Source organism: Acanthochromis polyacanthus, chromosome 16 (assembly GCF_021347895.1).
Source record: "Acanthochromis polyacanthus isolate Apoly-LR-REF ecotype Palm Island chromosome 16, KAUST_Apoly_ChrSc, whole genome shotgun sequence".
Lineage (NCBI taxonomy): Eukaryota > Metazoa > Chordata > Actinopteri > Pomacentridae > Acanthochromis > Acanthochromis polyacanthus.
In genome coordinates, this window is record NC_067128.1 from 4,853,302 (window position 1) to 4,874,992 (window position 21,691).

General features: G+C 41.9%; 1 protein-coding gene across 3 annotated transcripts in view; it reads right to left on the bottom strand.

The window, feature by feature from the left end:
• LOC110951560 (kelch-like protein 29) overlaps positions 1 to 21,691 on the bottom strand; it is a 326,566-nt gene that overhangs the window by 149,112 nt on the left and 155,763 nt on the right. For all 3 annotated transcript variants that reach the window (XM_022194687.2, XM_022194685.2, XM_022194686.2), the window contains 2 exons: positions 12,900 to 13,047; positions 9,058 to 9,588 (listed from right to left, as the gene is read on the bottom strand). In XM_022194687.2, coding sequence (XP_022050379.1) covers positions 9,058 to 9,588; positions 12,900 to 13,047 — 679 coding nt within the window. The remainder of the gene's footprint in view (positions 1 to 9,057; positions 9,589 to 12,899; positions 13,048 to 21,691) is intronic.

Here is a 21,691-nt window from a genome sequence, read left to right on the forward strand (position 1 = left end):
GTTTTGAGGTCTTTACTATGTTTGATATTCATTTTTTAAAATGTTCTCTAGTGCTTACAACTTCAGTGAAAGGTGGAATAGAAATAAGATTTGTCATCATTATTATAACCTTTGAGAAGGTGTGGTAATTCTGCAAAAATAAGGCATCTATCTCCCTTAAACAAACACCCCCGCCGCACGGAACCTGGCCCCTGTAAACAGTCGCTATCTTGCTAATTTGGTGATGTATAATTTCCTCACTTAGCCGTAATATCACAGCAATAATGTGCCAGAGATCCAATATGCGAGCGGACAGTAATGTCGCAGTGCCAATATGCTCGGCACCCAAAAGTAAACAAAAGTGAACACGTAATTAAAATCTGACTGAGGCCAAAGTATGAATAAGGCCGATAAGGGGCGGATGAAATGGTCACAGCGGAGCGGAGAGACGGGGGGGAAGCGGCGCTGCATGCGAGGAGGCTGCGCCAATCTCACCGTGGCAAAGTAAAAACTCTGATCTTAACTCAGCAAGACATCTTAATTGCATTCACTAGCAGTTCCACAGCGGCCCGGTCCCCAGATGATGGCTGATGTGAGCTGACTGGAAGATGAACTTCCTGGGAAGAGAAGAGGAGGCTGGGTGCTGCTGGGTGTATGCGTGCTCCTTTTCTTTTTAGTGGTGTGTGTGTGTGTTGCACCCTGTTGTGATCACCGGTGTGCATGTGTGCATCTCTGGCGCTGTGTGTGTTTGGTCGGACAGAGAGAGAAAATAGAACGGAACCAGCGAAGGCCACTGAGGTGGAAGGAGGCGCTAAAATGATGGTGGACGTGACAAAAGAGGAAGAGGAACTGCGGCACATGCTCATTGCGGCAGCAGGTGGTCGAACGGATCCGCCTTTGACCCCTGAAGCTCGCCTAAAGCCTCCAACACGGACAGATAAGCGCAGGACTATTCATAGCCGTGCCAAATTTAGATTTATAGTGAATTTTTACGTGACTAATAGGTTACTTCGGGCTGGAAATGACATAAACAAGTGAGGAAAAAACACGGTAAGACACTGTTTTAGAGATTTTAATGGTGAATTTGTGCTATTTCTGTGGGGGTTGTTTTTATTGTGGCAAAAATTCCATGTTTGAAATGATTCATACCATTTTAAAGTAATCAGTGTCAAAGCCTTTGTTTGCCACCACATCAGTCAGTTTTCTATAATCACTAACAAGTTTTCTGCATCTCTCTATTGTGATTTTTCTCCATTCCTTTGTAAAAATCTACATTTCTTTGAGGTTTAAAGGCTTCACCACCATCACTCTGGTCTTCAGTTCCTCCACACATTCTTGGACTTCAACATCTTTGTACTGTTTTCTATTTCTTCACCACTTTGTATGTTTCACTGTCTTGTTATCGCCGAAGGACAAGCTTTTTTTTCCAGAATGCCTCATGTTGTCCTGCACAACTTTAACGTTGCCGCTTACTTGAAGCAAACAAACAAGGCACCACATTCCCTCCATCATGTCTGACCATGAGCACAGTGTTCTTGAGGCTGAATGCTTGTCCAAAATAACTCTATTTTCCTCTCATCCAACTATAAAACTGATGACGACTAAAGATCTACTAAAATCTTTTGTCCAGCTGAGCTGTTGTGCGTCTGCTTTGTGTGTCCATGGAAACCAACGTTAACCAGCATCTGACAGATGTTTCTTCCAGAACTGCTCAGATTCACCAGGATGCTCTCGGTGTTGATCCTTGGACTGTTTTTGTGAGGGCAGGGGATGCCCTTAGAGATTTTTTTTTTACAGCATAGAGCTCCTTGTACTTTTTGATGATACTTTGCACTGTGGCCACTGACACTCAAAAACACTTGGATATGACTTTATAACCTTTCATCGTTTTGCTAGCAGCCACAAAGGGCAACTGACTCTCTGTGATGGAACTTAATTTCACACTCAAAGTTTTTTTTTGTTAGTTTTAACCATGACTTGCAGTTGACCAGTAACAGAATAGAGAACTACTACATCAGTTGTTCTCAGTTTGTAGTGCATTAGAACACTCAAGAACATGGTAGAAATTGGGAATGGTATAGAAACTGTATGGTATCAACATTAATAACTGGGAAAATGACATGTAAATATGTATCATTAACATCTCCAACACAATGATGGAAACATCTTACTAGTAGCGACGAGGACCCCTCTGCTTTGAAATGAGCTGCCTGAGGAGAAAAGGCTCGCTGAATCACTAAATTCTTTTAAATCATGTCTTAAAACCCACTTCTACAGACTCGCCTTGCAGTAAAGTTCTCTTTTATTTCTCGTTTATCACCATGTTCGACCTGTCAAAGCACTTTGTGAATGTTCTTCTGAAAAATGCTATACAAATAAAGCTATTATTATTATTACTATTATTAATACAAAGCACAACTTTCTTTCAGCAATGGACTGTATAAGCAGCTAAACATGTTTTTGGTTTTAGTTGACTAGTAACTGATTAGAGAACTACTGCACCAGTTGTTTACAGTTCATGGTGTATCAGAACACTCTAGAACATTACAGAAATCACCAGGACCACCAGGAACACTGTAGAAACTGCATTTTATCAAAAATATAAATTATAGGCAAGATATGTCTGTAAAAATGCAGTTGAATTGGCATCTTTTTGTCACATGTTTATGTCATTTCCAGACAGAAGAAACCTATTGACTGAAAAAAAAAAAATCCCTATTAATAAAAATTTAGCATGAATATGAATCATTTTGGTATCGTAATTGCACCTCACTGGTTCCAGTAAGAGCAATCTCAGTTCTCATGTCAAGCTAGTAAAACGATATCAAAAATACATTTAAGTGACCAGCATGGGTAACAGTGGTAACTACTAAAACAGGCCTCTGAAAATGTATAAATAAAAACTTCCTTTTGATATTAATGTGCTTCTGTACTCGTGAGCTGCCTTTAAATGGTGCTCAATCACTTTTGCAGCGAGCAAGCCCGTCCCTGCTGAGCTCGGCACTCGCTTCCCCCGGCTGATATTCATCAGGACAGCCATCGATTTTAATGACTTGGTCAATAGACACACACTGACTCGGCTCTCAGCATCTCCCCCTCTCTCTCATCCTCTGTATCCATCTCTTCTACTCTCACCTCCTCCTGTGTACCGGCCTCTCTTTTTTTTTTCCTGTCCTTTAAAGCAAAAATGTCAGTCATTCTGGATTCCCACATTTCGGAAAATGTGTTGCGGCAGTCTCGAGCTCACGATGCGAATAGATTATTTAAGCGCTTCTGTTTTTATTCAGTTATAAAATCCACACTCGAGTGAAACAAAGACGAGACAATGAAAAAAAATAAACAAGAAGTGGGTGGTGTGAAGGAAATTAACAGTCGGCAAGAAGGTGTGCGGTTTGATTTGTGCACTATGATAGGCAGGTGTTATGAAAAAGCCCTGCTGAGGATGGAGAAACCAGGTAGGCAGATCACAGCCTGGTGACTGGCATATCTCAGTAGGTGATGAAGTTAAAGCTGCCTTCAAGCTGCTCCGTGTGAATCTGCGCACACACAGACACAACCGCACATAAACATATGGCGTTTACGTCCGCAAGCACACATGCTATGTTCCGTAAACAGACAAATACCTAGACAGACACACACCCACGGAGAGAGGCAGTTGCTGATGTGCCCACTGATGCTGAGCGAAGACAAATTGCTCCCTTTGAAGGCGAAGCCAAATCAAACGTGGAGTGTGATTTCTGTCACTGTGGTGTTTGGCTTTAAGGCTGACATCTGACAAAACATCCATGCAGTCACACCCAGGAAGTTGTGCACGCATGTAACCGCACACACGCACACACATACGCACGGCCTGTTGTGAGGGTGGATTAAGGAGGAAGAGCTCTGTCAGCTCCTCCAAGATCCAGGCCTTTGCCATCAAAAAGCCACAAAAACCTTCTTTGCACATCACTGCTTACCACCATTGTGTCTGGAGGCTCAAACTTTTCTGTTTCTGATGCACCCGCGCAGTCCTTTAAGCGCTGGCTTTAGCATTTCAACTGGCTGTCCGCTAATCGCTTCTGAAAACACTCACATGTCAGACGCTTGACCGAGATTTGACCACTGAACGTTACTGTTTAGTCACTTAAAGTTAAAGTCAGCATTTCTAATCCAATATAGCTTTTTTTTTGTCACCACAGTGAATATCTCCTCTCAGTCCACCACAAAAAAAACTGAGTGTTTGTACGTATTCCTGGCTCTGTAAATTGGAAAACAAAAAGTGGCTCGAACTGATCTGCACAACACTATTCTGGTGTTGTCCAGTGCAAATTCATGCTCCTGCACAGGTAAGGGGGAAAAACAGGAATAGGAGCTACAGGAATGGATGCAAATCTGGCATATGCTGACTATCTTAGCATGCTAGCTTGCTAAATATTTATCTTTCTCCAGAAAAAAAAACTTCACCTTTAATATCAAAATAACCACTAATAGACACATCTATGAAATTAACGCCTGCATTTGCTAGGATGGCATTATTATTCTGACCTTTATAGTGAATTTACATGCATCAGTCACCTGGATGGTGTGACTTTAGGAATTGTATTTAATGATTTAATTGAAAAGTCAATTAGGTGCCAACTACTAAGTTAATGACCAACTATTTTAATACTTAAACAACCAGTCTGAGTAATGTTTTTAAGGGGAAAAAAAGGCCAAATGCTTTGATTTTCGTATCTTAAATGTGAATATATTCTGGTTCTTTCCTCTTTTATTATAGTAAACTAAATATCTATGGACGTCATCTTAATCATCTGGATTTTTAAACACACCGATCTACATTTTTCCACAATTCCTGGCATTTTACAGACCAAAAAACGAATTTGTTAATCAAAAAAAAATAGTTGCAGCTTCATTTAATGCTCCATTTTCTTGGTTTTACACCACTAGCCTCAACAAAATGAAGTCTACATGAGTAACTATAGCAAATCCAAGGAATTATAAGGTCCTCTGGCACCGGCCTCTTAATGGTTCCCAAAGCTAGAACACGGACTTACGGTGAGGCATCTTTCCAGCACTATGGCCCCCGTCTGTGGAACCAGCCGTGTTGGTGCGCACGAAACCGAAACTAAAACTTACGTGACAGTTTCACGAATCCCCGTGAGACCGGGTTGGTGGAACAGTCTGCCAGAGGACCTGAGGGCCGCAGAGAAGGTTCATATTTTTAAAGGCAGGCTCAAGACCCACCTATTTAATTTGGCTTTTACCTAATGTCTTATTTTCATTAATATTTTTATTTAATTTTATTTATTTAGGAATCTTAGCCCTCTTTTTACTTATTTTTATTTTATTACTTTTAAATGATATTTTAGCCATTTGTTAGTACTTTATTTAAAATTTTATTTCATATTTTATTTAACTTTACTTATTTATTTAGTTTTATGTTCTTAGACTTTGTAGTTTTACGTTTTTATTCCATATCTCCAGTGTTTCCTCAGTGGGGGCCGGCTGCACTGGGGGCTGCAATTGGCCCTGGTTGGGATGTCTCCGTCTTGTGGCTGGCATCATCTTGGCCAAGTCGGGGGTCTGCAACACTGTTTTGCTGTGTGGGCCCCTCACTGTCCTTGTGGTGGGGCGTGCCCGGGCGGAGGCATCTGGCCCTGTGCTGTGGGCGGCGTCCAATGCAGTCGGCCCCCTAGCGTTTACTGACCTGGCTCCTCTGTACTCAGCCACGCGCTTTTAAGATCACTTCATCTGTGTGTGTGTGTGTGGTGTGTATTTGGTGTGTGTGTGTGTGTGTATTGGGGTTGGAGATGGGGCGGGGGGAGGGGACTGTTTTTAACATGTATAGCACTTTGTGCTGCATTTTAATGTATGAAAAAGTGCTCTATAAATAGTTTTGATTTGATAAGGCCTGAAAAGTAATATAAATATTTACAGTGTGGAGGAATGTACAAATTAATAGCTTCAGCTTTTACAAATTTCCATAAGATATGATATATGGCATGTACAATATCCTAGAAGAACACACTGCTTTATTGTCAATTTTACTCTAAAATGGGACCATAATTTAATAAATAAAAATCATGCTGTAGTGAAGGAGATGTGAAACTAGCAATTAAGACCAGAAACGTGTTAGGAAAATGTTCACAGAGGGAAAAATTCAAATGAAAGCTAGGCTCATTTTTACATAGACTTCTTTACAAGCTGACTTCCAGATGAGTCGCCCCCTGCTGGCTGTTAGAAGGACTGCAGGTTCCAGGCATTTCTGTATTGGCTTCACTTTTCAGACAAGGAATCTACATCGATCTTTTAAAAGCAATATATGGTGCGACTGGTTTTATTCCATTGTATTGATATAAATTCCTTGAGGACACAATATAGACTGTGTGTATGTTTGCAAGAAGCAAGAGAACAGGACACTATAGCATGTGTGTGATTTTATACACAGTGCATAACAAAGTGACAAACACCCAGATCTGAAAGGGTATTTTCTGCAACAGCCAGCAGGAGACGACACCTCTGGAAATCAGCTTTTCTATGAAAAAACGATCCTACTGCTCACTTGATTTTTCACCTCAATGAACATTTTACTCATGAGTTTATGGTCTCAATCGCTACTTTCAAGTCTCCTTTAACACAGCATGATGTTAATTTAGTAAATTATAGTTGCAATGATGGTTTCATTTTAGAGTAAAAAAAGACAATAAAGCAGTTTTTGCATGGAACTCAATGCGAAATGATGCTAATTCCCACTTGATTTGTTACCTCAGTAAAGATTTTCCTAATGGGTTTATGGCCTCAATCACTACTTTAAAGACTCATTCAACAAAGCCTGGTGTTCATTATGCAAATTATTGTCCCACCTAGAAGAAACTACACAATAAGGCAGTGCTTGTTTTAGGGCATGGCTTACTTGTGTTTGACAAGCTGTTAAGATCTCAGTCAGATCCACCTCTCACTTTTTTATGTCTGGCTTCAAAAGACCACGGTAGCGATGGTTAAATTCCAAACTCGAGGTTTTAAAACACTATGTAACATCTATGTGTGTTTGTGGGTGCTCTGACTCAAATTGTAGCCTGGTTTTAAGTCCAAAGTGAGTGTGACTCATAATTTCTGCCCTGGAATCAGATTTGTCATTTCTTGTTCTCACCTCAGCCATTAGAGAGTTGCACAATACTGACCTCTAACCTGTAGCAGCTTTCCTTTCTTTTCTTCTACTATCATTATTATTATCTCTCTTTTTTGGCCTAAGCACAGCAGGTCCAAGATAAGTGTAACAGACGAGAGCCAGAATGGAGGTCGCAGGAGCTTACTCTCCATATTTTAACACTATGCCGCTACAGCAGGACAGTAGGTGTCTTTGCCACAATGATATGCAGTGTTAATTGATTTAAAGCAGAATACATAAAGCCTGTGGGTGGCTGGGATTTGTGGCTTCTTGGAGTAAAATTACAAAAAAGGAGGGAGGGAAACGGCGACGGCAAGCGACAGACAGAGATAATCAGAAAGACAGAGAAGCACAGACAGCACAGTTGCATTGGGCAGACCGTGAGGGGCAGAGCGGTCGCGACGGCATTGTTGTGATTAAAGCAGCAAAGTTAAGTGTTCTTGTCAGCGGAGAGGTCTGCTGAAGAGACGTCACGGCTGCTAATTTACTGGTGCTCAACATTTTACCTGCTTCCACTGTCCTTGTGGCATTACCGCACTGACATGCTTACTAATGTCTATTCAGTGCCAAGCAGGGATGAGAAAAGAAAAAAAAACACAGATGAAATGCTTGAGGAGATCTGAGATTCAAGTGCCTCTATTTGCAGCTTGACCTTCATACAGGCTTGCACAGGATTTCAAGTGTATGAAATTGACACAGGGACGTTTCCCTGCTGCCTTTGAAATACCGCAGCTGACACATTGTAACCAGACAAACCGAATCACAGCAGCAGTGTTCCCAAAGCTGAATTCTAATGATCCTACATCCTCCCCTGTAAAAATTGTCAGCATAAATACTGTAATTCCAATTAAACTCAAGCCTCTTTGGCCTGCTACAGAAATACATTTTGACATGTAAACGGTTAATGGCTCGCGACAGTCTATTGAACACGGCAGAAGCTAAAACGCTCTTACTCGATGGAGACCGGACCAAGCCGAAGACACCGTCTAATTATCCATTTCCAATTCTACCTGCAGTCTCATTTCGATGTATCACAGGCAGTCCCCCAAAATAATTGCTTTTTTGCAATCTACAAGTTCATTTGCACACATTTTATTGATCAAAATGAGTCAGGAAAAAGAAAACAATCTAAACCTAAATTAAAAGCTTCATTAAATGTGAAAATTGGTCGGGGAATTGCGAACATCTGTTTCTAGCGCCCTGCGTCATAAACTCCAAGGTTAAAGCAAACACCAATTTATGGCTTGCAGACTCAGGCGTGAGCCGGAGCTGTGAGCCACCTTCACAAGCACAGCGTAAGTCAACAAGGCTTCAAAAGATTTCAGCGGAGATGTGAGGGCAGGGACTGAAAGCTCTTCCTGCTTCATGTTTAGTGGGACTGGGGTGTTTGTATCGCATCTAAAAAGCAGTGAAAAGATTAACCTGACACACTTAGAGCCAATTCCAGAGCACAACACTACAGATGTTGCTGTTGTATGGTCGTTCCAGATCAGTGCGACATGGTCTTGTTTCCAAAGAATCCACTACAGGGAGCGCTGCAGGTTTTTCCGAAGCGCCCGTCTCTTTGCTGCTGCCGTTCTCTGCGACCTTGGAGCAGCTTTGAAGTGAATTGGCTGTAGTTGCAAGTTGTATTTTAACAACCCCTTGCTTGAGTGTTTGCAGCCTTGTTTATGACTGTTGGCATCCGAAGCTGCTCTGCTATACAGACAGAGGGCAGAGGCCTACGCGTTTCATTCCAACGCTGACCTACATAAGGGGAGGTCACAAGGAACAGAGAGCTAAGAGTACATTGATTTAATACCAAACACCCTCCCAGCTTGGATTCGCTTCTGAGCTTCGGAACAGACCTGCTTTTACTTAGCTTTTGAAAGTTATAGAGAGTGATTCTAGAGACTATCTGCCTCCCTAGAGCTCCAGGTGCCTGTGCTTACCTCTGGGATGTCCCGGGTCACTGAACTCGTACTTTCCACTCCCGACCGTCCGCAGCATCTGCAGCCCATTCGGACCGTCCTGATTGTCTACAGCTGAAGGTTGGGCGTGTCCTGCTGCCGCCGCCGCCTGTCCGTTGGTGAGAGGCAGGGTTGGAGGCTGGATGAGGCTGGGGTGAGAAGTTAAGTGGCCGTTGCCCATCAAGCTGTGAGGGTTTGGATGAACCACCTGGTTGGCCTGGGCAGTGAGGGCGGATGGCGTCACCGTCGGCTGGGCTGAGGCATACAGAGGCTGGCTGGGCATGTTCAGCACCATGGAGGGCGGCTGCTGGGTCGACTGCGGCGTCAGCTGGAAGTGGGCCGTCATGAGGGGGTGCTGTGGGGGCACCGGCGTCTGGATGGACGGGGTGACTCCGATGATGGGCGACTGCGCCGTCACGCTGTGGTTGAAGGAAGGCGGCTGGGGGAGGGCGTAGGTGTGGGGCAGCAGGCTGGGCTGGCTCACTGCCGCTACTGGTGAAGCCCAGGACGGACCTGATGGGCAAACAGACAGAGAGGAAGGAAAAGAGAAGAAGCTGTTAATGCATTTTCAGACATCGGATATGAGTCAATATGTAATTGCAGGACTTTTTGTGACATAGTTGACAGGTATTACAGCTGACATTTGCTGTTTTTTGGCCTAAAATCAACATGGCCGCCTATAACCAAACACCACATGGCATTTTTACACAATGATTCTTCTAAATATTATGTATACAATTGAGTGAAACTGAAGATATTTTAGTAAACCTGTTGACATGCCATAAATCCACACTTGACCCACACACTACTTTATGTTAAATAAGTCAGAAAGCCTTGGACTCTTCCAGTCTTTTCTTCAGGAGGAAATGACATCATGTGGAGCAGATCATGTGATCTGGAATTAACACACTTCCTGGAGAGGTGTTTTTGTAACGGAGAACTGAGTACAACAAGATTTCTCAGACACAGACACAATTTGTTATTTTCCATATAAATTTGATCTATTGCCAAAAAAGAAATATCTGTCATGATTATCTCAACAGTTGGCATTTTAGTGATATTCAGCCTTTTTTTTTTTTTCAATAAGTGATTGTTTCCATAGTAAATAATTGTGGAATTTGTAAAGACATGATCACAATGCGCATAAACAACATTAGGTGTTTTTTTTTCTTTTAATAAAAGTGTATGCAAGATATATCCCACGGACTTTAAAAGTCCCTCAATTATATACTGAACCAGTAACTTTCTGGTGCATGTCTATCCTTTAATGTGCCGTGTTGAAAGGGATAGAGAATGTTAGTAAGCTTGTTGTTGCAATTTTTCCAAAAAAGTGATCAGTGTGCTCATTCATTCATGTAGGAGCTCTATTGGTGCAGTTTACACACAGCAGCATCATGTGAAAGTGGAGATAAATGCATTTGTATACTGTATCTCACTTGTGGTATTTCGGTAAGCTGCTGACAAAACTGAAAAACGAGGGCAGAGTGCTGATTTTAAGTCTGATATTAGATGATCAAACAGAGACAGAAAACAGCATGAGAAGGCAGACTCCAGCATGAGTCTGTTCCTCACCACCACCACAACTGTCAGCGTGCTGCTCCACTTCAGTCCAAGTTTGTTTTTGACTTGGAGACTTAATATAAAACACAAAAATATCTGAAGCGATGCACAGATCTGCGCCCAAAGTCAACATCATTATAAGATTTGGAGATGCATTTTGCTACAAGACCAACAAATGGTTTTCCTCAAAGTGGAACGCTCGATGCACACGGCATTTGGCACCATTATCTGTACAGGAGTCTGTGTTTACCCAGACACTGTGAGCCAATCATTTCTCTACCCTGAGGCGTTGGATGCTAAGGGAAGAACGTGGCCATATTGGAGCTGAATGCTGCCTCCCCTCCCTCACTTCCTCACTCCTTCATCTCTGGCTCCTCCTGCCATAGTCCAAGCTCCAAAAATAGCTTCACCACTCTGCTAAAGGGCCAAAGGCTAAATCACAGCATGCAAAAAGCTAAAGAAAGGGGGGGAGAAGTCCACATTATTCATGCTACTAGCCCTGCTGATATAATAGTCTGGACAGAGATGGATGGGGAGGGAGAGGGAGATAAAGACAGACAGTGGGAAGAAAAGAATGAAGGGGAAGAGGGTGGGAGTAGAAGACCCCGGAGGAGAGGCCAGTTCACTTCATAATTCACATGTCATTGAGCTAATCGGCACCAACACTGCATTTCATTTCCCCTCTTTTGTAGCTCATCTTGATAAAGGATTCTAATCAAATGGGAGAGCATAATGGTTCCACATCTCACAAAGCTTCTAGGTTTTTAATGCGGTGTTGATTAGAATTTGACGTAAATACATTGTATCTGGCCCTTTTTCCACTTTTTACCAGAAAAATATTTAATTAATTAGGCAATTTAATAACCACGACCCCACGACGACCTGCATTTACAGGCCGCCACAAAGCCAAGCAGCAGCATTGATGTTAAATGTATTCTGCACCTCTGAATTAACCGTTAAACTACGATATTTTATATTTACCGCACAATTGGAGCCTAATGCAGCATGAAAAAAATGAACTCTTTTGGCACTAAAGTTGAAAGAAAACTTCTCTTTTTCAAGACAAACTTTCTTTTAACAGACACAACAGTGAAGTTTTCCGTTGAAAGGAGCCCGTTGATTAATTCTGGCACAGTTGGCAGAGAACTTTCTGGCAAACACAGTTCAGTGAAGTGTGGAGAGGAGCTGGCTCCGTCGCAAACGCCAGTCACAGTTTGGAATAGCGCGTACACGCAAATCAATATGCAACACTATGCTTTGGATTTGAGTGTCATATGTGGCAGCGTGCTGGGTCGGTGACATCTCACTCTTCTCGCACTTCAGTCTGCAGTGTGGGTGGACGGAGCTGCTGTGTCGGTGGGGAGGGAGGCGTGGTGAAGCATCTTCACCCATCGCAACCGAGCACCTCTTCCTCGATCGAAGTGTTTGATAAATAATCCATGAGCCCATCTACATGTAAGATATGCGGGTTTTTAATTGGCCGAACGGAGGCTGGAAACGTGTTTTCATGCGTTGCTGCAGCGGAGTAGCAGCTGTCTGTAATAATCTGGATTTGTTGAGCCAGAATTTCCACTGGAACAAGCTGTCGCGTGCCAGTATTATTCTTAAATGAGACACATTTGTGGATGAGCAGGAGGCAGAGGCCAGCAGAGCAATGGAAGGAAATTAACAGCTTTAGGGCAGAGCCATTCTGGGTGAGTTCATTACAATAAAGGGTAAAAAACTCAGACTTAACTCCTTAATGTCTGCGCAGCAAACTGCTATTGCACTGTGCTTTAAAATGGCATGAATAGAATAAGGTCGACATCTAAATTAGACCTGGTGGAGATCATTTGGAGGACTTTTGCTATATAGGTTTAATTGAGACTGAATTAGCTTGACACAATAACATTAACAAGGACAATAAAATGAAGCCGGTGGGGGTCGAGGGGGAGTATTTCTCTCCCCCAATTTCTTAATATCAAACTGGCATTTCTATAATTATATGCGTAATTAATCTGGTCTATGTAAAGCTGATGTTTGTGGATGTACATTATGCATGAATGTATATGGGGAGTGTGCACGCTGGGGAGGGAGGCATGTGTTTTATGTGGGGCAAGGGAAGTCAAGATGCCTCATTAGAATCAGGATGCTAGTGTAGCCGGTTGTAGCACATCAGTGTGTGGTCCGTGCATACATCTGTAACACGCAGGCATACTGATGATGCAAAACTCTGTAAACTCACATCATAAGGTGCATGTATGTGTGCGTGCGTGGTTCATTACCGGTGGGTTCTCCGTCTCGATGCTGCTTGGCGGGGGGCTCGTCCGTATCCCATGGCGTGAGCTGGTTGATGGGCGTCTGCCCCCACCTCACCCCCGGAGCCAACAGCAGCCCCGGGGTCTGGTTGTCTCCCGGAGAAAGTCCGGAGACCTGCAGGACGGAGACAGAGAGCCGATCAGAGCGTCACAAAGGAGGAAATGTACTGCAGTGATTCTCGGCAGCGTGTTTACAAATCAACTACAATATTTCATTTCACGGCGATGAATGAAAAATGCAACAAATCACAGCCATCTGAACTTGTTCTTTAAGGTCTCCAAATGAGCCATGATGATGGAGTGTGCCGTATAATTAGCAGTGAGTGAGTGATGATTACAGCCTATATATAATGGGAGCAAGAGGAGAGGAGAAAAAAAACTCGTTCGCAGCCTCAAGAGTCTTCGCAGAGACCAGTATTTCTTTTTTTTATATACTAATAACAATTAACTTTGCTATGTGCGCTACATTCAAATTCAGAACCTTCCCCAGAGATTGTGTATATCTTAATTTTGTATTGAATTAAACATTTTGTTCAGTCAAGTGAGATAATAAAACCCCAAAAGAAGAGATAGAGTTTAAAAAAAAAAAAAGAAAAATCTTTTAGCAAGGATGAGAGAGAATAAAAAAAGAGAAGGTGACAATGTGTGCAACTTCACTTCGAAGTTCCCAAAGCCTTTTCTGTGCACCCACATCTCTAATATTTGGCTCTGGTAGGGGAGTAAGAAATGTTATCAGGCAAGCACAGGCTGATGAAAACACAGGGTCAATCACCACTGGACCCCTGAGCAATATTCGCCTCTCCCTATCTGCAGTTTGGACGCTCGGTCTAACAACCAGGCAGGGAGAGGGCAGAGCCAAGCCTCATTCCCCTGCTCGCCCCAGCCAGCCTCCTGAGTTAATAGAAAAGACCTGGTCACCAGGCCCCTCCTGTGTCCTCCTCGCTGATCCCTCCATCCCTCCCTCCCGGCCCTCTATTCCATTATCCCCCCCTGACCCGGTGTCCACTTCATCAAGCACGCCATCATGCATTCCAACAGCTGTGTCGACAAAGACCGACAGAGCGCAGAGGCCGGCCGACCGCACAGACACGAAAAATACAATCCAAACAATCTGGTTCACAGCAAATTAATGTGCAGCTTTACATATTGGATCGATCCCACTTGTGGAAAACTTCCTTTCTAGGTTAGGAGGGATTTAGCATGGCTTTGTAGGTCCTTTTAGATATTATATAGTAGGGATGATTGGGGCTGATATTTGGCGTTTTATCAGTTATCTGCATCAGTACTTTTATTAACAGATCTTCAATAAATTCAACGTGCTACACTGGGTCTCTTTCTGTCTGTAATAGGGATAGACCAATTATCAGCCTGACAGATTATGGGAGCCAATATTTAGCATTTTTTCCAATTACTGTTAAAATATTGACTGGTTATTGATAAATGAAATGTGCTACTTCTGGTCTGATACAGCTTCTAAATGTCTCTAAAGCAGCGACTGCAAAAGAGAAACAGAAATCAAGCAACAAACTAGGAAATTAGCTACTTTCCTGATGGCTAAAGCTATGCTAACAGCTAGTGGCTAAGTTAAAAGGCAGCTATGTCATGTCACATGATCATCACTCTGATGGCTGGTGCACATTTCCAATTATAGCAATCCTTTTAAATGAAGAAGTCGAGTTAGGAATGAGAGGTTTCCTCTTATCACATGCTGATAAAATATTATAACCTACATAAAAAATACAACAGCTTCTGTATACTGGTTCCACATATCGCTTGTCGGCCTTGATCTCAGTATTGGCCCAGAAAAACCCATATCAGTCGAGCTCTATTACCCAGTTCTGATGGATCACAACGTCTGCTGTCTAATAAACAGCTTTATAACCGCAGACAACTTCAATGATTGTCACTTGCTTGATAAATCTATACGGAAAGTTATCTGACAGTTTTGTAAGTGCTGGGGGGCAAACTGGAGAAGGAAAAAAAGAAGAAAAGAAACAGCAAAAAGGAAACATCTCAAGGCAAAGCAGAAAACAGAGTGATGGAGAATGAAGCCGGGTTTAGGGGGGGAGACAGGCTGTCAGGTCTTTTTGTCCGGCTCAACCTGTCGACTTCAGACAAGAGAAAACTGAAATGGTTTACTCAGAGAATGCCCTAAGCGCTCAATTCCATCTGAGAGCCCCGGAGAGTAAAGGAGAGAGAAAATTCGGACCATTTTCAAGGTGAGGAGCCGCTTTTCTCTAGCCCACTATTTGTTTTAATGAGCGTTGTTCCTCCTCCGCTTGGCGTGCTTTACTGTATTCCTCTCAAGCCATTGCTTTACTTCCCCTCTATACAGGCAACTCCTCATTAACTCACAGCACTGACTCTCTTACTTTTCCTTTAGCCCTGCACCTGCCTCATAACACTCTCTCATTAATACTCCCACCCATTTACCCAAAACAGAGGAGGAAAACAGGAACGATCTCTGCCGCTGAAAGGCAATCCATCTGTCACAGTTTTAGTGCAGCAGGTAAAAGAGAAGAGGAGGTAAAAAAAAAAGAAAGAAAGAAAAAAAAAAAGGTTCTTAGTCAGCGCCATCACATTGACAGCATATCAGCCAGGCTCGGGAACAATCCTGAGTTGAAAATGATCAAGGTTAGATAGGAAACACACACACACTGGGAACACAGTGCTCACACAGCAGGTGAAAATACACGTACACACACACGCACACACACATGCACACACACGCCGGAGCCAGCGAGATATCAGACGGGATGTTTATTAAGATGGCAGACTTTGCTGCAGGCAGGAAGGAAGGTACTGTAGGTTCTGGGACAGCGGCTGCCATTTTCTCTCAATTTTTATTTGCTTTCCCTATTTTCAGTCCCCTCCTCCCTGGCCGCCCATTATCACCGGGCAGCAGATGGTTTCCTCTGACTTGACAAAAACCATGCTGGAGAAGAGAAGGGGGAGCCAGATAAATAATTTTTGAGTCGTGCCAAGCCATTCTGTGTTTGTTGTGGAGGCTGGCTGGGGAGGGGATTTTTTTTATTTTTTATTTTTATATTGCACGCAACGTCCCTGCATATGGACCACATACTGTAAGTGTGGAATGTGGTACTTGAAAACAAACACGCATGCCGGTGTAATCACTATCGAGAGCATATGCACACCTAGGAATCTGCAAATACGAGTAAACATAAAGGATGTTCTTGCTAATCCGGAATTTGTTTTTGCTTTATTATGATGCAAACAAACGAGGGCCTATTACCATTATAAATGTATCTGCTATGCTACTTAAATGAAGTAATTTATTGTTACAAAGTTCCAAACACACTCCTGCACACTGTCTAACTTGCAAAAAGACACTGATTTGTAGCATTTCAGTGAAACATCTTAATGAAAGAAACCCATCTCAACCAGGAAGTGGTTCTAACTCAGCAACCAATCACATTCTCCATGCACTTGAAGAAGGATTGGAAAAAAAAGGAAAAAAAAAAGACGAAGGATTGAATCCTAAATATCGTTCTACTGATTCACAACAACATACAGAAAATTAGAAAACACTCAATGTATGAACAATTAGGCTGAGCAATTAATCATTTTCTAATCAAGAAGATTGCGATTTTTAGCAATGCAATTAGCAAATGGCAAAGACTGCAGTTTAGGACAGATGTTCTGCAGCATGTCTGACCCAGATTTAAAATGTGGTGTCACACTTTGAATGGTGTTATCAAGTGAAAATGCTGCGTCAGATTTTAACATATTACATAATGAATACTAAAGTGATGGTTAAATTTACAAAAATATATTGCAAATCAAATCCTAATGTACAATTACGTAGTATCTTTAGAAAAAATCACTATCAGATATTTTTATCAAATTCTTTAACCTCTGTATCAATCATAAATAAGTCCCAAAGTTGTTTAAATTAAAAAGCAAAATACTATAATATGGTGCATAATACTCTCAAATGCAAAACTACATTCCCAAAAAATGTGCATATAACATGCATATAATTTGACCCCATAATGCACTCAGGGTACACTTGTGATTGTTACTTTACTGCATGCTTTCTAACAGCTAGTATGTTATTAAATTCTGTGAAACAGGAAAAGAATGTTAGGAATTCAAACACATACACAGAGACTTTAATTGGGTGCAGACTCGTCTTTGTGAAAACCATTTGCCAGATAATAATCTACCACTGAAACATCACAAATAAATGAGTCTTTGCGAGTTCCACAGTGTGCAGGAGTCTGTTGATATCCTCTCAAGCAAATTTTGACTTAAAGTTACTTTTAAATGTAAATAAAAGCTGAGATTTTTTTTCCCCCACAAAGATGCTGCTTGTACATCATCGTATTATCTTTTGGGAAACACCTGTGTTGTTTCCAATCGAAAAAAAAACATTGCTGGTTGAATAAAAGTAAATTTAAGTTAAAATTTACTGAATAATTTCGGGCTTGACTGTATCTGTCTAAAGAAACAGATGTGTTAAGTCTTACAGTTTTGTTAGAAACTATTTAAAAGCATCTCATCAAAGATTGTATCCACAATAATTTAGTCAACGGATCATTTAAATGGTGCATATGAGCTAACAGAAATCTGTCAACAGCATTAGCATCAGAAAGTGATTTAATACTGGTTACTGCAACATTAGATGTTAATATGTTTTAGCAGGTCAGCAGGTTAATCTGGTTCTGTTAAGTAAAGGTCTGCTATGTTTTTTTATTACCTGTGGACATTTATTTACTCCATGTATTTTTAAATTTGCAATGCAGTGCAGACAGACTGCAGATCTACTGAGGCAAACAGAGACGATGTAAATGTTCATTATCGTTCAGCAGTTTTGTGTGATTAAACGGCCGTATTTAATCAGATGCAAAAAAATAGCATGATATCAGCAACATATACCAGTCAACCACTAGCTAGAAGCAATATTTTGTGGGGGGTGTTTCTCTACAACATTAATCAGTTAATTTTCTGTAGACGGGCTAATCAATAAATGAGTTCATTATTTAAGGTCTGAAGCAGAACAGAAGGTCAGTCTGCTGCTATATTTAATCATATGTTCCAGCGTTGCGATTAAAATGTGCGCCAGTAATTTGGCTCTAAATTCAACAGGAAATTGGTGTGAATTTTTCCCGGTCTTGTTCTGGAGAGCCATCCTCAGAATGTGAAGCATCTGCTCCTCCTGCACACACACAGCAGAACCAGCAGCATCCTCCCTCCTGCCTCTCAGGCCTCTGAATGATGCCGACATGTCAGAATCAGTGCACTGAAGAGCGCAAGATAAAAATCAAGACGAATCAGGCCTAAATATATACTTGTCCTCCTCTGTCCGGGCAGCACAGACAGCAGTCTTATTCTGGGAGGCGTATCAGCTATTTTTCTCTCGGACATGGCAAACGCTGACATCTGTCACTATGTGCGCTCTAACATCCTGCGGTAAGCAGCAGCAGCAGCATCACTGCAGAACACCAGAACCTCTCTACAATGGCTGCCATCTGCCGTGGGTACATATAGGAGTGGGGGGCCTTGTGGTGATCCAAGGCTCTGGGCTCTGATTGCTTTGACTTATCCACAACATCCACATCCAAATAAACAGCAAGCGTTTGCTCATGGCTTTGTGTTTGCCTTTGCTTTTTGCTCGAGCCAGCCCTCGTCTGTGTGAGTTATTGCACCAGTTCAACCCTATAAAAACAGGGAGGAGGACACCACACTACCACCGCCGACACGCTGAATAAACTCTGCTCCTCATATAACTCAAGCTGCACCTGAATCAAAAAACAGAGAGCAAGATTTGAGTGTATTTGATTACATATTTCAGAAAAATTGAAAAAACTTGGAATCAGCATGTGCAACGTCTTTCCAAGTTCCCACAGGTGGTACCAAAACTGGAACAAAGTGGCTCTTCACTCATATATGCAACAGGGTCAGTAGTGCAGCAGTGGTATTATTAATAATTATGGTATTGGTATTATATAAAATACCACATTTTATTTTATTGTTCTTTTGTTGTAATTGCACAAAGTTTGGTCTCCTTCCCAGTTGTACGAAAATTTTGCTGGGGGCTCCTGCACCCCTTACGTGCGCTTTTAACCGCCCCACGGCGTCCTATAAATGTCTTTTTCCCACCTTACCTCTCCCCTTTTGTTCATGTATTCGAAAGGAGAGGTACATAAGATTGTGCAGTTGCAATTTGTATGTTTTAATGTAATATAATTCCAATTATGAGTTTCCGTGTTTGATATGTGCACTGTTTGATTTCTGTAGGATGACAAGTTTATAAGTTGGACAATTTTTTATTTTTTTGTCTACTCTAACGGAGAGAGGATAAAAACAAACAGAGCTCGCCTCCAAAGAGTTTTATGTGTTGGCAAGATCAGCACAACGGAGAGAAGAAAGCCACCGGTTACATATACACCCCCTGTCAAAAAATGAATAAGAAAGTGTCCTAAAACTTTCGACAGGGGGTGTATTTCACAACCTCTGCTAATTGCATGTTTCACTCTGTTCAGCTCCAGCAGGATGTTTCACCATCCTGAACGTATCTCCCAGCATACTTGCTCCTCTGTATGCTGTTTTTGAGCCATGCTGCATTTACTTTATTGATAAAATATTTAGGATTTTCTCTCTGTTTCTCAAATTTGTTTTCTCTCCCCTCTGCTGTGGGGAAACACTGCCTGCAGCTCAGCCGAAAAATCCCTGAATTTTTGTCACGTGACAGTTGGTCATGAATGAGTCAGTCATAGCTTATAGTGTTTTTTGTTTATTACGCAATCTGGTGGACATGTTTATCTGTCACCTATTTAATGTGGTGTGCAGAATACAGCGATTTCAATCTTTATATTTGGACTATTTTTTAACTCTTTGATTCACAATATGGGTCAATAGTAGGGCTGGGCGATAAATCGAATTAATTCGATTAATTCGCTTTTTTAAAACTTGATGATTTGAAAATCTGCCAAATCGTAAAATTGAGGCGAGCTTAAATATATAACAATACAGATTCTTCTTCTGCCTTTCACGACTTGTGCACTGGCGTTTGCTTCCGCCTCTCATCTCCTTCCGCCAAAACACTCACACCGCCGTCATGGCGGACAGAACAGCAGACGAAGAGTTGGTCGCGAGAAAAGGGCCTCATGTTACATCGATTATATGGAAGTGGTTCGGCTTTGACAAGACTGACACAGAGCAAACTACAGTCATGTGCAAGGTTTGCAAAAGTACTGTGAAAACGAAGAGAAGTAGCACAACTAACCTTTTTCAGCACCTCCGGCAGAGGCATCCTAAAGAATGGGAAGAGTGCTGGCAGCTACAGGAGTGCGGCATGGCTAGCACTAGCCATAGCAAACAGACCACAAAGGAACAACAAAAATAGATTAAAATCGTCAAAGATGACTTTAAAAAAAAATAAAAATTAGATTTTATTTTTTGGCCATATCGCCCAGCCCTAGTCAATAGATACCAATATTTAACTGAACATGGATCACTTTTGACCCATGTTGTGCATAAAAGGTTAACACATCACAGCATCACAGATACGTAGCTCAAAGACCATCGGAGAGTGAAAAATAAGGCAATTTATTCGGTTCTTACCGTTTCCAGCTTTGACAAATTACAGAATTTTAGTGATTTAAAAAGAAAAACACAATGTTCCATTTAACCCCCCAGTGGGTTTTTGGCTTCAGATAAAAAATAATCATAGACAAAAACCTATAACTGCAGTGTGCTTCTAATATACCTAAATCTGAAAATACATATGCAAAGAGATGGCATTTGTTTCCTAAAAGAAATCCCTTTATTGGTCGACATGGAGAAAAACAGCAAAAGAGAGGGCAACCCCCCACTATCACCAACAACACAACACACACTGATCAAATCAACTAACTGCCATGAGATTTAATAACAGGTCTGGGTGGAAAACAGGTGTAGCGAGAACAAAGTCGAAGAAAAAAGCAAGAGGAGGGCCTTAAATGAAGAAAGGCGCGGAGATGGTCAGCTGCAAAACCACATTGAAAAGCTAATCTCGTGAAATGTCATTAGCACAACCGCCAGACACGGCGAGACGGCGGCAAGCGGGCCGAAGCTACACCGACTGATTATGTTCCACCTTTTAAGATTCAGTGTTCCTCTGGTGGCCAAGGCTCTTTTACACACAAGAGGAAAACAACAGACTGCGAGCGAGGAGGAGGTTCACTGTTGTGTGATAGCACTCAGCTGGTATGGTAATCAGGCAGGCCTGTTAATGCGCAGTTGTTTTTCCTGATAGCTTTAGCCATTAATTTCTTCCGAACGGCTGGACCTGGAATGGACCGCTGGTGGTCCAGTGTGGAGATGCCATTACGATTCAATTTAAATGCATCCACGAAAAAGAAAAAACAAAAAAAACACCTCCACAACCAGGCATCTATCTCCGGGGAGATGCATGTACACAAATTTAATCATAATCAAGATTTCAATAACAGCGTTCACTTGCGGTTGCTTCCTATATTGTATGCGGCCGTGAAATAATATCACATTGTAATTCCACACCATGAACAAATCACATAAAAGAAAAAAACACAGTACATGTTGGCAAGGAAATGAAATTTAACTCTAACAGAAAGGCTTTTTCTTCCCTTTGGCCAGGCGTGGACTGATACAGTGAATTTGGTTGAAATGTGGAGGGTGATGGAAATAATGGCTTTCCTCGGAGAAAGGAGAAAGAAACGGCGGCGGAGGAAAGAGTGAAAGATTGAGAGGTAGAGTAAGACAAACCCATCCATCAC